The sequence below is a fragment of the Octodon degus genome, unplaced genomic scaffold, assembly GCF_000260255.1.
Source record: "Octodon degus isolate 3935 unplaced genomic scaffold, OctDeg1.0 scaffold00010, whole genome shotgun sequence".
NCBI lineage: Eukaryota > Metazoa > Chordata > Mammalia > Rodentia > Octodontidae > Octodon > Octodon degus.
In genome coordinates this window covers 27802189-27819467 of record NW_004524586.1, presented here as the reverse complement: position 1 = coordinate 27819467, position 17279 = coordinate 27802189, and the positions used below count along the sequence as shown (strand labels likewise).

Genomic DNA, 17279 nt, shown 5'->3' with positions numbered 1-17279 from the left:
TTTTTTGGTAGAACTGGGGATTGAACTCAGGCCCTTGTGCTTGCCAGGCAAGCACTTATTCTACTGAGCCATCTCCCTGGCCCAGAAGTCGAGTACCCAGGAGGCTGAGACAAGAGGATCACAAGTTTGAGGCCAGCCTGGGCAACTTAGCAAGATCATATCTCAAAAGAAAAAATAAACAGGGCTGAAGCTTCTCTAGGTCAGGGGCAGAGTACCCTTTGGGTTCAAACTCCAGTGCTACAAAAGAAGTAAATTTCCAGGAAATACTTTATTCAGTAAGAAAGAAGTACAAATAAAACACAGCTTCAAGTTATAGGGGTTTTGTTTTGTTTTAATGCATTTTGTACTAGGTCTCACTACACAGCTTGGACTGGCAGCGATCCTCCTGTTTTCAGCCTCCCCAGCACTGGGATTACAGGGATGCGCCACCACACCCAGGTCTCGGTGGCCAGCTCAGCATGCCCAGGGGCAGGGCTGGTGTGGCCTGTGGTACTGGGGACTGAACAGCGGTCCCCGCACCTCCTAAGTAGGCACTCAGTCTACTGGGCTATCTCACCAGCCCTTGCGTTACAGCTGACTGCTAATACACCAGATAAACATGTGGGGATTTCAATTTAATTGGATGTTTTTAATTTCAAATTTCAGTGACCAAAAATTACAATGTCCCTGGTAGGTTGAAAAATCAAAATTGAAACAGAGAGATAATAATATCGCCTATTATAATAGCAAAAAGTGGAAAGAGAATCTAGTAGAAACTGGCAACTCACATTCTGTAGTGGCAGTGTGAACTGTTGTGACTACACTGAACATGAACATCTAACAAAATGGAAAATACACTCCCCTGTGCCTCAAGGCACCCAGAGAACCTCTAATAATGTATATATATCAAATGATAACTTGCACACCTTTCTTGTATGTATCTGATACATACGTATTCATGCTACATATGAAAAGTACAAAAATAAAAGATCATGGATTGTTATCTCCGAAAACTCCTGGTTAATTCTTTGCAGAGGGAATATGTTGTTTCTCTGCCCTTCTCTGCACATTCAAAATATTTTAAGAATAAAAAGTATGAAGCAATCAGTTTAGCTTTTCCCTTTTGTCCCTAAGTGGGAGTTTAAAAAGCCTCTGTTCATATGGGTTATTCCACTTTTTTTTTTTTGGTAGAACCAGGATTGAACTCAGGCCCTTACTGAGCTATTCCCCAGCCCCCGGGTTATTCCACTCTGGCAGGAGTACATAAACAGGTACACCTTGCTAACACTGAAGACCTGGTTATCTAATTCTTATTTAAACCCTGTTACCCTCTTCCTGTGAGCAGCCTTAGGTGACCTGTAAAAATGGTTCGCTACTCTCTCAACCCAGAAAATCCCACAAAATCATGCAAATCAAGAGGCTCAAATCTTTGTGTTCACTTCAAGAACGCACATGACACTGCCCAGGCCATCAAGGGTATGCATATCTGAAAGGCCACCAAGTATCTGAAGGATGTCACATTAAAGAAGCAATGTGTGCCATTCCAGTGTTACAATGGTAGAGTTGGTAGGTATGCCCAGGCCAAACAGTGGGGCTGGACACAGGGTCAGTAGCTCAAAAAGAGTGCTGAATTTTTGCTGCACATGCTTAAAAATGCAGAGGGCAATGCTGGGCCTAAGGGTTTAGATGTAGATTCTCTGGTTATTGAACATATCCAGGTGAACAAAGCACCCAAGATGCGCCGCCGTACTTATAGAGCTCATGGCCGGATTAATCCATACATGAGCTCCCCTGCCATATTGAGATGATCCTTACTAAAAAGGAACAAATTGTTCCCAAACCAGAGAAGGAAGTTGCACAGAAGAAAATGATATCCCAGAAGAAACTAAAGAAACAAAAACTTATGGCAAGGGAATAAATTAAGCATAAAATAAATGCAAATAAAATTAAAAAAAAAAAAAACCATTACTCCCAAAATGAATCAGGATGGATGGAACAAAGATCATTTCCTAAAAAAGGTATTTTTTTTGCATTGAGGTTCCCGGTAGAAATCCATCCTCTATAAACACAAAAACAATTCTGCCTAATGGAGTTTCAACAGATAAACTACATTCATCACTTTTCTGGTGCTTAAAGTACTCAATGCCAAAAGTTCTGGATCCTCATATAATCTTCCCCATCCAAGCAGACTATTCAAACAGCACAGCCTTTCCTTCTGGGATTGCGAGCCAGCTGTTTCCGAAAAGGTCATCTTGTGTGCTAGAACTGCCTCCTGCTTGCTTTGGACTCCCCCCTCCCCACTCCAGTCTGGCAGTCCACCTCTCTCCAAGAATAAACAGTAAAGTCCAGGGCCAGCAAACCTATGGCACGTGTGAAGCAGTGGGCTGGTCGTTACCATTCCACTGGTATCGTCTAAATCACAAAAGAAATCGAATTTCTGGGCAGACTCAAAGGCCTGAGTCATGACTGCCAAGTAGACCATATCTGGTGCAAAACTTCTAAATTCTGTGTTTCTCTTCTGAAAAGTATGAGATGCAGTGTAAGAGATGTCACTGAGACTTTGTTTGGCAAGAGCATAAACAGGAATGACAATCTGTCTGGTTAAACCTGGAAAAGGCCACCAACACACGCCAAGTACCATGCCTGGGCCAGCTGCCTAAAGAGAAATAAGACTTTATGCCCACATTCTCTGCTCCTGATGCTCAGGTATGCAGACTCTAGTTAATCATAGGTGTCCACATCTGTGTTCTTCCGACATGCAGGTAGCCATTCTGCAGTGGAGCTTACACCAACCCTGTAGTTACCACCAATAGATTCACAAGCTGTCTCCCAATCCCAGCTGTGTTCTATCAGGGGTCTTCATGTTGCTTTCCTTTCTATTTTCTGCAACCACATTATGATAGAACTGGCAGCCACAGAATTTACCATCTGTTATGCTGAAAAGGGTGTGTGTTGGGGGTGGGGGAAATTCACACATGCTACAAATGCAGCTCGCTTATTCCACACCAGAATGGGTCAAAACATGCAGGATGCACTCACATACTAAGCAACAATCCAAACACGCACTATTTTATTTTAGATGAAGCCAAAAACATATCCTGTAATCTTTCAATCTACCAACAGGGAGAAATTACCAAGGGCTGTGGGCATTTTTAGATGAATGTTTCATCTTTGTGCCACACAGAGGCCCCGCTCCCATCTCACCCTTCGCTCTACTCTGTTCACGCAGCTGCACCATCTGTAAAAACTGCTTCTTTTTGTGTTGAGAATTGCTCATGAAGACTGCAATAGCAACAGATGTTCTTGGGCCCACGTCACTTAATTATGATGCCCAACAATTCTCTGCAGCTCCAGTGGAGTAGAACCCGGCAGCCCGGGCGCTGGCTGGTTTAAGCAAGCTGGATAACATTACAGCTACTCTAGTCTCTATTATGGCTCTTTATAAAGTGATGAATTGACCAGAGCCTGGCCTTGCTGGTTTTGAAAGCCCTTCATATCAGAAGTCCTGGACACTGTCCAGATCTCTTCCCCGCACCATGTCCAGCAGATACTTGGCTACTGAAACCACCCAGGATCTGCGAGGACTGGCTGATTTGCAGGGGAAAGTCCTCCCAGCGTGGACTGGCACCTCTGCTGCCCACCCACAGCCTGCACACAGATGCCTCAGTTCTGTCTGCCTCACCTCTCACCCAGCAACTGTCAGCACCGAAATGTCTGCTTACTGGGGTTGAGCAGAAGTGTGGATAACTGATGCCAATACTAAGAGTCATAGTTCGTCATGTGTATTTTATACAAGGAAAATCTCATCATTCTGAATCGTGTGTAACTTCTATTGACAGATATATTTCTTACCTTCCTGGTACACAAATCAATGGAGGGTTGGAAGCCTGCAGAGAGGGCCGCTCTGGGCCCAATCAGCAGACACACGAACTGCTTACATATCACCAAGACGGAGGACCACCCAGACATAGATAGGCAAACACCGTACACTGGACTGAAACAGACTTCTGAACAGCTACCGCCTGTAATCGCTGAACGGCTCTGCTTCCTTCCTTCCTCCGAGCACTGAACAAACTCAATCAACAACTAGCCAGGCCAGGGCGGAGTGCTAAAGACTGGGAGGAATGTAATGTGGTCCGAAAACTTACGACCTGCCCAGAAAGGTCAACCATGGAACACACAATAAGGACACCTGAGATCACGGGAGTAGTACAGAAACATCGCTGAGGCAATAACGTGAAGTCCAAAGAAATTTTAACCCCTACATCATTTTTCTCAAAGTTCATTCCTTTTATGTTCAGAGATAACATTTAAAAATTTAAACATTCATAGCACTGGAATTATGTATATTTACCTGTTTTAAAATTCTTGATATAGTGAGATGATAACCAAATCATCTTTAATAACAATAAACAATCTTATTGGTCTATGTAAGTCTGGCCACAACTCAATGGCACTTTCCACATTTCTATCTTTGAAGAAACTATACTCCAAACAATTTCCACTAGGACAGAATTCAAATCATTTTGAATAATAACCAACAATCTTGTCTGTCCACCTATCTAAGTCTGGCTACAACTCCATGGCGCGTTATGCATTTCCATGCGCTAATCTTCGAAGAAACAATACACTAAATCATTCCCACCAGGACAGAATTCCTTTTACTCTTTATCTTCGCTCTTCTTTCTTCCCATTCAAAGTTCTTTCCCTCCAATTTGCACAGGCAATAAAGAAGCAGTAGCTGGCCCCTAACGCTGTTTCCAAATTCTAGGTCTTGTGTGCTAGATGGAAGCACATGTCATCAGAACTGAGATCCCTGCTCTTTGTTTCGGGATAGATTGCTGCTAATAAGAGACTCATTTTCACTTTCAAACTGCTAAGTAATTACTTTTCTCTGGCACAACCACTTGCCACTCTGTCTCAAAGAAACTGCATGTATGTGGATGTATTATGCATGAACAGTTAGCATAATGGAAGCATATCTTGCTCTTTAAAGTGGCTTCTTTATTGATTTTTCTTAAATAAAATACTTTGGGACCTTCACCCCTGAATGTTATACAAGGGGAAGAAATTTTAACAATAGATGAGTGAGCTGAGCTGCAAACAGTATCACATGTCTTGCTTCTTGAAACACAAGTCTTGCAAAGTATCTGTCTCGCCCCCCTTTCATTCATTGTTCCTGGCAAGCTGTCAGAATCGCCTGATGCACTGTTACAGGAGCTCACCCCAAACGACTTCTAATCAGCCACTTTAAACATTGATGCATTTCAAAATTCGATCTCTGAACATAATATTAAACATAAATACTTACTATTTAACAGCAGACATTCTTCTAGTATAGAGTCCCCTCTTTTTATGCCCACTCCACACATGTCGCTGCCACCCTGAGAAATGTGAAAGCTCCTCCACTCAAAACTCAATAAGGCTTTTCCCCCCTCGGGGAGGAGAGCTCCAAATGATTATGACAAAGATCCTGAGTGAGTCGTTACAGGATGCCCTTCAATGGTAGCAGCACAACTACCATTTGAATGCTGTGCTTGCTACAAGCAAAGGAACAAATTTTCTTTGGTTGATTCCAAACTCTGTAGCCATCTATTTTTCCATATCCAAAAGTACAGATTTAAAAGAATTGTTAACTTCCATTTGTTAAGCTCTCTGTCTTTTGCAAATACTGTTGATGATGCCATTTAGAAACTGGGCAAAAATAATGGGGAAAGTGACACCCTTTTATAATCTCCACCTATGTTTATGTTAACACACACACACACACACACACACACACTCTCTCAATCTCAAGTTTCTTACATTTTAATCCAGCCCACACCACCTACTTATATCTGGCTTAATATTTCAATAACAGTGAATTCTGGCTGATAAATGGGAAAAGTCCATAAGGAATACACAGATGGTTTATTATAAAAATAGCAATTAATTCTGCTAGAGTTAAAGAAGACGTTATAAGAAAAAAATGGCATTTCTCCAAGCATGAAAGGCTACTAAAAGTTTGTCAGATGTCCTTTTCCTATTCCACTGTTAAGCTCCAGACATTCACTCATACAATACGTGCATAATTAACTACCACTACTCGTCAACAGGTCTGTGTACCTCAATCAGAGTGGTTTTTCTCAAGAGGACAGCTTTTGTGTATTTTTCCTTATACTTCAGGGCTCGAAGGTGTTCAATAAAAAGCTTTTGCATTCCTTCAAAGAAGCTTTCCTTATACGCTCAGCCAGACTCTGATTCCCTCCCCAAAATCACTGATAAAAATATAAAAGGGAGGCCGGACAAATAGCGCAGCTGATTAAAGCGCCTGTAAGCAGGTACCAGGGCTGGAGGTTCAATCCCCAGGCCTGCCATGCAGGCCCCGCCCCAGAAGCATGATGAGATGACAACTAAGACTAGGCATGGTGGCGTGTACCTGCAATTCCAGCTCTCGGGAGATTGTAAACAGGCAGATCACTACAAGTCCGATCTACTAGTGAAACCCTGTAGACCCTGTAGAACACGGTGTAGACCCTTCCCTAAAATACAGGAAAAAGAAAAAAAAAAAAAATATATATATATATATAGGCCAGCCAGATAGCTCAGTGGATTACAATGCCTGCTTAGGCAGACACAGGGACTGGGGTTCGATCCCCAGTGTGCTGTGCCGGCCCTACCTTCCGGGGCATGCTGAGATGGCGATTAAGACTGTAATCCCATATCAGGTTATGCTCCTGTTTTTAGGGGGATCACTATGAGTCCGATCTGTATAGTGAGACCCTGTAGAGCCTGTAGTAAAACACAAATTTAAAAAAAATAAATTAAAAAAATAAAATGGCCAACAAGATGAGCCAGCACACTGGTCCATCCCTAAATCTCCTATTCTTATCCTCAGACATATCATGTCAGGATCTCTATGCATGTACACATGTGCGATTGTTTCTGATGTCAGATTGATTTGATATTTAAACTTTAGTTTTTCAACACAAACCAATAGTGAAGACACAGGACCAAAAACTATTGAGTCTGATAATTTGCTATGATAACCTCATGTGTTATCAATAAAGAACAAAACTAGGGGCTGGCCAAATAGCTCAGCAGATCAAAGCACCTGCAAGCAGGCATAGAGGCCAGGGGTTCGATCCCTGTGCCAGCCCCGCCCCCAGGGCGCGCTGAGATGGCAAGTGAGACTGGGCGTGGTGGTGCACGCCTGTGATCCCAGCTCTTGGGAGGCTGTAAACAGGCGGATCACTACGAGTCCAATCTAGTAGTGAGACCCTGATCACCCTGTAGACCCTTCCCTAAAATACATAAGAGAAAAAAGAACAAAGCTAGGATATGTATAGACAAAGAATCAAGGTTGACATCCCTGTAAGTTTACCTGCTCATGAAAGAACACTGTGGTCAGAAGAGCCAGCTAGGAACCTTGACTCTGTTACTAATGACCTGAAGAACCTCAGGAAACTCAGTACACATCTGAAGCTCCTTCTCTCTGTGAACAAGGGCTGACACTGGCTGGGGCTGTTTGGAGCATTAGTTGAGGGTAATACAAGCACACAGATGTCCCACGGTAGCTTCTTGTTACACGCAGGCTCTTAACAAGCTGCCTTCCCTGAACAGCACACATCCTTACACTTGGCTCGAGAGATGAGACTCCAAGCCGGGAAAAAGAAGATCTCACCCAAACAAAATCACATTCACTGCTTCTTCCCATGGCTAGGGCAAGACCATGGCCTGGCCACAAGGACAACGGGACTTAATGGAGCCAAGCGTGAGGGAGAAATACCTCACCATTCATTTTCCTGCTCCCCCATTATACCAAATTTTTCCAGAGCCAATTAACTACAGCAAAAGAAATCTTATAACGGATGAACTGAACTGAGGAAGCGAATGGTCCGCCAGGCTGCAGGGCCGGAAGGAAGATGGCTGTGTGTTTCTGCTCATGTGGACTGGACAGAGCTCCCCAGGCAGGCAGAAGAGTGCTTTCCCAGAGCAAATGGTGTCCTCCATTTGCCACCTCCAGAACGAAAGCTGCTTTTACACATTCTATGTCGTATAAAAGGCTTTTATTATACGCGTTCCTCCTTTGTCGTGGAGCCCCCCCCCTTTGGGGGAAGCGCGCAGTAATAAGCAAGTAGTCTTTTAGCAGAAGGTAAACAGAGTGCTGTGAACTGGAGACCACTCTGCTTTGTTTCACCCGACCATGCAGCATTCCATATTGCTTTCATTTCTTTTCCTCCCATTTGTGTGAAGAGTTATTTTTGAAGAATTAGGACAGAAGCAGGTCAATAATGCCTACAGATCACACAAACATATCAGGTTATGCTCTACAGAGAGAAGCATGTAAACAGTTAATGGGCTGAGGTAATGGGTAATCCTGCCTTTTCCAAATGCATTTTACTTATAATCCCACTTGCCTAACAGCTCACTTAAAACCTCATTGCAAAAGATGGCTCTCAATTAACTAACCATCCTGGCCACCAGAATATGGACATCGAGCACCTCCTATATTCAGGGCACTGCTAGATCTACAAGCAAGCAAGGATTAAAGGAGAGAAGCAAGCCAAAACGTACAGTCTTCATCTTCTGTTACGGCTATTCTCGGTGTACTTTTTCTTTATCACACGAAGCCATCTTCCAGCTTTCTCTTCTCATATCTTCTAAGTCAAACAGGTCTGAATTAGTCCCTTCAATTGGCCTTGCTCTTTCCCTGTTGGCCCAGGTGCAGCTATTAAAGAGACTCTACCAAGTGCCAACTTCCTCAGCCTCATTCTCCTGCAGGTGGAAGGGGGCTGGCTATCTTAGAAAAGACGACCAAGCTATCGGATCTAAGCATCATCCAGAAATATGCTTTAAATTTACGAGGCATCAGAGATCCAGATGCAAGAACAAGAGCCAGCCAGATAGCTCAGTGGACTAAAGCACCTGCTCAGGCAGGCACAGAGACCGGGGTTCGAGCCCTGGCATGGTATGCCAGCCCGGCCCTCAGGGTGCGCTGAGGAAGTGATTGAGATGGGGGGGGGCACACACCGGTAATCCCAGCAGTTGGGAGGCTGAAAACAGGAGGATCACTGAGTCTGATCTGTGTAGTGAGACCCTTAGACCCTGTACTAATGCATTTAAAAAAAAAAAAAAAAGATGCAAGCACAACCTCTACTATTTACAGCCTCAAGACATGTGTGACTTCAGGTAGTTACAGTAATAGAATTAGAAATGTTGTCTAACTACTTTTTGGGGCCCTTTTTACCACCTTGTTATATATGGTGTGATTATGATACCTACTTAAAAGTCACCAGTGTATCACAGTAAATGACGCATTGCCACTTACTCCCCTCAAAATACTCCACCCGGCTTCAAACATCCCAGCATGCTTTCTGCCTTCCCATTTTATTAACCCCGAGCTGCTTTTACTTTATTTACAATTACTTTCACTGGTACATCTGCACAGTACATGATTATGTTCACAGTAGGCAACGTGTACATCATGTAACACATCTTAATTCTTTTCCGGCCCTTTCTCCTGCATCCCTGCTCCCTAAAATTCTTGTTCCAATTCATATGTGAAAAAGTTCTATTTCCATTTTTGTCTTTGATTCTTTTTTAATCCCTTTTTCTCTTCCTTCCTTCTCTCTGCCTCCATCTCTTGTTCCTCAACCCAACTGGAAAAGATATCCTTTAATATTTTTATTTTTAAAGAGAATAAAAAAATAGTAGGGGCCAGGGAGATGGTTCAGTAGAATAAGCGCTTCCCTGGCAAGCGCAAGGACCTGAGTTCAATCCCCAGTTCCACCAAAAAAAAAAAAAGTAACAACAAATGTAAAATGATACAGAATTTCACTAAACAAAATAGCAGGGATTTAACAATGGTTATTATATCACATATTCTTGTCTCCAAATGTATTCAGATTACCAGACGTAAGCATGCAAAATTGCTCAAAAATAGTTATAAAAATTAAAAAGGAGAAAAAATTAAGCATTAACTTCTCCTTTCAATAGACAAGCAGAAATCAGCGTATTTTCCCTTCTTTCCTTCTTTTGTCCTCTCATCTGTCATTCCTTCCCCTTGAGCAAATTCCTTCTCATTGGCAGAATCTACTGTACCTTTCAGATTTTAGTTACTCTTTCAGTTTCTCACTCTAGCAAGATGTCTGATATCTGCACATGTGGGTGTGATTTGTTTCACTTACCAACAGAGTCTCTAGTTTCATCTGTTCATCCAAAAAAAGCCTGGAATTTATCTTTTTTATAGCTGAGTAACACTCCATTGTGTAAAAATACCCCATCTTTTTTTAATCTACTTTTCAGTTCCTGAGCGTTTGGGCTGTTTCTAAGATTTAGCAATGACAAATCGTGCTGCCATAAACATGGGTGCACAGACAGCGCTGTGGTACGGCGATTTCACTCCTGGAAACCCAGGTGAAAAAGATGCCCTTTAGTTTGTTCTTTATCTACGTTTTGGGTCTCTCCAAGAAGACAGACAACGTCATGTTTAAACCTGTCTGCTTCGCTTCATCCAACATTACGACCTCCAGGCGCAGCCGCCGAGCTGCAGGTGCCTCGCGTTTAGCCTCCTGTGCGATGCCTGCCGCTTTCAGAAGCGCATCGGGAAGTCCTCTTCCCGAAATGCCTTTAGCCGTGCTCTCCTGGGGGCCCTGCTGTCCTGACTTGATGCAAAATACATACCTTTCAGTCATTCCGACTTTGGAGACAAGCTACAGGTTTGACGTTGCCAAAATTGGTGAATAAGGTGAATGAGAAAAACCGTAATGTCGCCGCAAGGCTGCCCCTCTTGACAGGGCACCCGGCACCAGCATTCGCTGTGTTTTATCCTACACATAAGACAAAGAGACTTCCGGAAAGGCTTCAGAAAGCGGCAGGCGTGCTGGCACGGGTGTGCACAAAGCAAGGGGCGATGTTAAAGGCAATGCGTCCTTTACTATAGCAGATTTTAAAATTTAAACATTTACCATATTTTTTGACCAATCCTTGCCTGCAGCAGCCACCTGTTATCGCAGCTATTTTTAGCAGCCCCTCCCGGCTATTCCCTGGATTGCAGGATGAACAGAAAGAGAGGAAATAAGATTTCACAGATCACCGGGATTAATTTACAAAAAGCCAAAGGAGCTTTACAATTAATTGAAAATAATTATCTAAAAATCTATCCTAATTTGCTTTGATTTAGAGTGCTTACCATTAATATCACTAGTCATACTATAGCTATATGGGTGGAAAATTAGGATTGAAAAAATTAAATATAATTCTTAAGAGACCAATAAATACCAAATATGGCATAGACTTATAAGCAATTAATTTACTGTCTTTATTATAACACTCTAAAATTTTAAAAATAATGAATCAAAATTTATAGCAATGATTACTACGTTAGCATTTGATAACCACTAAGGTCCTTCTTTATGAATTGGGAAAATAATGTTCTGAAACATTTAGTCCACCAAACAGTAATTTTTAGTCAATTTTGCTTATATCTGAAATAAAAATGTAGAGCTGACTACTTCTCACTACTTCTCATCTATTTTTTATTTTGTACTCAGTCTATTTTTCTAGCTTGCATTTGCCCCCTTGCTAACTTTACAGTGGAACTAATATAATTTATATAATAAAGCAAACATGAGCAAATCTTAAGACACTTTTAGAGAGGTGGAGATGGTTTGTGAAGGTAAACAGAGTTCAATTATTTAACATTTAAGAACTAAAACTTCCAGAGGCCCTGAGAAACTTCACAGGCTTCCCTTCTTCACCTTGGGTGGATTTGCAATATGCAATCTATTATTCCCACAGATAGATGAAGCAAATGTGTAAGAGGTTTACAGAGATTCCTGTGCTACCAATGGCCAGCTCCAAAGAGTCTTCTGTCCAGTAGCAACCATACCTGGTCCCAAAGGTAAAAGTCTGAGGCCCCTGACTGCATCACCAGACTCCTCCATCCGACTGCAAGGGGACAGGCACAACACTGGAGGGCCAGCACGGCTCTCGGCCTGGAGCCTTGCTGCACACTCAGCTGTGTGCTAATCTCCCAGAGCTGTGCCCACAGCGGCAGCCTGGAGCTGACAGTGGCTTGAACCACACAAACAAGAGAAAAGAAAAAAAAAAAAAAAATCCCTCATTCACATTTAACTGAAACTGGTGGCTAAATAATGTACTATGCCACCTAGCCTTTTACACATGTAAGAAAAGGGAAGGAAAGGGTAAAGTACAAACCTTCTCCTTTGTTTTCTGGTTCTCTGCTCTGAGGTCTTCATATTCGCCTATAGCTAAAAGAAAAAAGAAAAGCATCATTACAACTTAGTGAAAGTTTACTCTGGAAAAGCCTGAGAACACACTTTACCCCACTGACTGTTTACTTGGTCATAATAGGAGAGAGAAGAAACCATAGAAGGCTTCTGCCTTTAAAAGCAGGGAAGAGAAAGAGATCACAGCAAATGGGAGCCCATCAAACTGAACTTCAGGGGCCGGGGAGATGGCTCAGTAGAATAAGCGCTTGCCTGGCAAGTGCAAGGGCCTGAGTTCAATCCCTGGTTCCAAAAAAAAAAAAAAAAAAAAAAAAAAAAAAAACCTAAAAACAAACTGAACATAAGGTCTCCCTACCTACTAGGAACACCAAGGAGCTACGGGAGGTGACCTGTGACTGGTCATTCCTCCTCTTGAGTGTTTGGCACAGGGTCCTACAAACAGAGGTTTATCTAGAAATTGTCCCTAGAAACTAAAGTGAATATGCACATTCAACTCAATACCACATATCTACTTTGTACACAACAAAAGAATTTAGGCTATGAGCACTGAACTAAGACCATTATTTCTTGACAAGACTGCAGTCATCAACCATGAGCAGAAACCTGCCAGATTCAATTAACTTGGGGATATACATCAACTGCTATATTTCCAACTATATGATAGAAAAAAGTTTTCTACTTAAAATCATTTATTGCTAACAAACGAAGTAATGTGAATCCTTACACTCATGTTTTAGTAAAGCACCATTTTAAGTTAAGAATATCAAGTTTAGAACTTAAGCTCAGAGGTAGGGCAGAGTCTTGGCGAGCCTAGAACTGCTGCTCAGCCCATTCCTGGCCCACTCCAGCACCAGAGAATCAGTAAATCATCAGACTGGGTTTTTATCTTATTAAAAATTTAACTGGAATTTAATCTGCCAAAAGCACACCTGTTTTTCCAAAAAGGGCAAGGCTGACTATATGAATAATCTAAAGACAAAAACAAAAATCTGAAGCTAGCAGCTTCAAGAATACCTCAGAAAAAATTCAATTATTAATTCTAGAAGTTTACGATGCCCACCACTACGGCAGAGAACATCCCAGAAACAAGCAACACTGCGAAGCGTGTGCTCCAGGAGTCACGCAAAGATTTCAGAACACTCGCAGTAATGGGGCTGCCAAAATCTTTAAGACTTCAATTCAAATTACCGAATATTTATGGGATTATACCACCAATGCCCAGAACCATCCCCATAGATATAAAATAAAAATTCATGGGGCCGGCAAGATAGTTCAGTGGACTAAGCACCTGCTTAGGCAAGCGCAGGGGCTGGGGTTCAATCCCCAGCACCACACGCTGTGCCGCCGGCCCTGCCTCCAGGCACACTGAGCCAACCACAGAGTAAAGGTGTGCTGCTGCATGCCTGTAATTCCAGTGCTGGGGAGACTGAAAACAGGAGGAGCACTATGAGCCCAAGCTGTGCAGTGAGACCCTGTACCAAGTGTATTTTTTTAAAAAATAAAATGGACTCTTTCATTGATGTGGTATCTCTAAAACCCTTGAACACTAGATAGCTCATAAAATAGTCTCAAATATATACATATAAAGATATACCTCTTTCCAAAAGGAGTATATCTTTATTTTATCAATTTTTTTTTTTTTTTTTTTTTAGAACTGGGGATTGAACTCAGGCCCTTGCGCTTTCCAGGGAAGCGCTTATTCCACTGAGCCATCTCCCCGGCCCCATATCAAATATTTTCAACAGAAAACACTGGATTGACTACAGAACAAAGCTCTTTGCAATTCTCTTCCCGATCAACTCCCACCAAACACTGACTATAAACCAAATTACACTTGATCTAAAAAAAATAAAAAATTTAAAAAAATTGACGATATATGCCTCCTTCTTAAAAGAAATAAGGATTAGAGAAGATTTTAAAATATGCTCTTACACCACTGGATAGTTGATAGTCAGAGTCCCAAATCTTATTATTATACCACTTCAAATAATATACCTTGTTGAAAGATTTTGGCTTAACATTTAAAAGTATCTACAGATGAAGTTAAAAATTCAAAATTAACTTAATACTTTTATTTGTGATCTACTTTATCAACACACAATAAATAATCTCATATTGACATCAAGAATTTTTTTCTATTTAAAACATCAGTTAATGGCTTTAAAGGCTTTTAAAAATTACTCATACTATTCTTCCATTATATTGTCAATAGAACCCAGATGGACCAGTGTAAACACCCAATTACTGGATCTTTATTAAAAGCATTAATTAAGTGCCCTTCATCTATCATATTTTAGTGGAAAGCACAGAAAATATGCATGTTTGAAGCTATGCACAATTTTTTAAAAAATAAAGTCGGGTACAAGGAAGAAAAGGGAAGAACAAGAAAGATTTCATCACTTGGCAACAGACAGTAAGTGAGAGAACAGCCATAGAAGGAAAGAAAATTATTTATCTCTTTGAGGCTTAAAAATCCAAGCTCCTTGCCCTAAAGAGTACTTAAACACACACAGAAATACATACGCACACATACACAGTGAGTATATATGGAACCCTAGCCTCAGCAAAACCAGCAAAAGTTGAAGCGGCCGTTTTTACCATTCAGTTACTTTTGAGGTGGCAATGTTAGGGATGGTAGAACAGCCATGCTGTTTCAGAATAGGCTCACAGTTTGCAAAGTGTTTTAAAGTAAGCTTGTACCACTCAAGTGATTTGATGACCCGAGTAACTCTAAATTAACCAATGTATAAGAAGAGATATATAAGAAATAAGATCTATCGTGGACAGGTACAAATATTCTATGATCAATGTTACTATGTGTATCTAAATTAAAAATTTTAAATGCAAAAATAAGAAAACAAACATGCAAATAAATTTTTTTAAAAGAGAGAGAGATGAGTGTGACCAGTTCTCTGTCACAGGAAAGTCACAGCTCGGGAAGCCCTCATCTCACCGGTATAGTATATGCCACTGTGCAGTAAGGGCGTACAGGTCGGTAATTGTAAGTGTGCCTGACTCGTACCCTGAGCACTTCCTTACCAGGGAAGCTGAGCAAGTCACCTAATCAAAGTCTCAGGCTCCTCATCAGCAAAAGCATCACTTCTGGTGTTCGTTATTAAGAGTAAATGAACGAACATACATAAGTGTCTCCATACCTGAAGTGTTCCCATGTTTACTACTACTGCAGTATTACATAAAATCTTTAGTACTTGACAAAAGAGATTAGGCTGCTGGACCAGAGAGATAGCTCAGTAGAATACAGCGCTTGCCTGGCAAGCGCAAGGTCCTGAGTTCAATCCCTGGTACAGCAAAAAAAAAAAAAAAAAAAAAAAAAAAGGGATTAAGCTGCTCTGGTTTCAGGCTTATTTTTGTCACACATGGCCCCAACAACGGCCAACTGGCAAAAATCTCTGAAACCCAGATCCTACTGTCCCTCACCCATCAGAAGTGGAAAGGGACCAAAAGATCATGTGCAGACACTGTGTCCTGAAGAGTCACGGCCACAGAGCGGGAGCACAGCTGAGAACTACATTTTCCAACCCACTTGCACACTGGGCTCATCGGGGAAGCTGGCAATTCTCAGAACTGGACGCCCTCTCCCAAGATGCTGGGGTGGACCATAGGCATCATTTTTTTCCTCAGTGAATGATGAGGTGAGTGAAGAGCCAAACGTGAGACAACCACCACATAATAGGAGAGAACAGGAAAAAAAAAGATGGTGGGGAATATCTGGCAGAGTACATATTTTAAGAACCACACTGTTTGTCCATCTTGTAACTCAGTCAAGCCAAGAAAAGGAGTTTTCTTTCCAAGCTACAAACATGATGTAGAAGCCCAGGAGGCAACTGAGTAGTCCTAATTTTTTCAGAAACATGATGACTAAGACTCACAATTACGAGCCAGTAATGCGTCTTGTGAGGGTGAGCAACCATCTCAGCCTGCCTGGGACTGTCTGTTGGAGTAGTGAAAGGCCTGCATCCCTGCACAGGTCAGCTCTAGGGAGGCTACCCACCTACCTCCAGCATCCGCAGATCAGCATCTACAGCCAACAGTTCTTAGCATTGCACGGTCCATTACACAGCCATTAGCCAGAAGCAGCTATTTCCCTGTGAACCATCTGATTTAAGTAACATGTAAAATTCAGTTCTTCAACAGTCACACGTGGCTAGTGGACACCATACTGGACACAGAATCTTGCCACACAGCAGAAAATTCTACTGGCCAGTAGTATTCTGAACACCTCTGTCCAGATGCCACATAAGCCTCTCCAACACAACCCATCAGAACGTGAGCGCAACAACTTCCTCTTACTCAGGCTTCCTCCCGCTGCACGCAGGCTCTCCCTTACCACAGCCCTGATGCTGGTACCCACGGGATGAAGGGATGAACGCGAGTCCATTCTCTTCTTCCTCTAACGGCTTGTCAGATTCCTCCTATCTCCACAGACTTGTTTTTCTGATCTTCTGCTGCCAGTATCTTTGCCTAATTCAGACTTTCAAGACTAACTGAATTTTATCTAATGCTAGCTTTCCACTCCCCGAGTTTATTCTCTATACAGAAGGTAGCCTACTGACAAAACAAGCTACTTACTTCATTTTCTTGCTTAAAACTTGCCAAAGACCTCAGTTTCCCAACTCGGTACCCAAGTCTACTGCCCACATTCAGCTTCGGAGGCTACAATCCTTTTCAGCACAAAGCCCCAGTGCTTCCCTGACCTTTCAGCCTAGGTGTCTTTAAAATGTTTTCTCCTCTACCTTCTAGGTCTTCCCCACCTCCTCCTTGGCAACGCAATTCAATTTTCAATTCTTCTATGAAGCTCTCTTTATATATCTCAGGCTATAAAGGTCAAGCATCACAACTCTTATTGCACAGGTCCAGCTTTACCTTGGTCTTAACCATCCAGTAGAAAAGTATGAAGACGAAATACAGGAAGTAAAGCCATGTTGTTATGTTGAGCTGTGGGGGACTCACGTCAATAATTTCTGACATTGCCAGTTAAACAGAAGACCCAACGCTATTATGGGCTACTGGATTCTTTTAGAATATTTTGCTGAGTTTACACACCTA

The 17279-nt window shown here is 42.0% G+C and overlaps 1 protein-coding gene across 2 annotated transcripts in view; it reads right to left on the bottom strand.

The window, feature by feature from the left end:
- Positions 1-17279, bottom strand: part of Shtn1 (shootin 1) — a 112256-nt gene that overhangs the window by 77094 nt on the left and 17883 nt on the right. For both annotated transcript variants that reach the window (XM_004625647.2, XM_023709001.1), the window contains exon 2: positions 12181-12233. In XM_004625647.2, coding sequence (XP_004625704.1) covers positions 12181-12233 — 53 coding nt within the window. The remainder of the gene's footprint in view (positions 1-12180; positions 12234-17279) is intronic.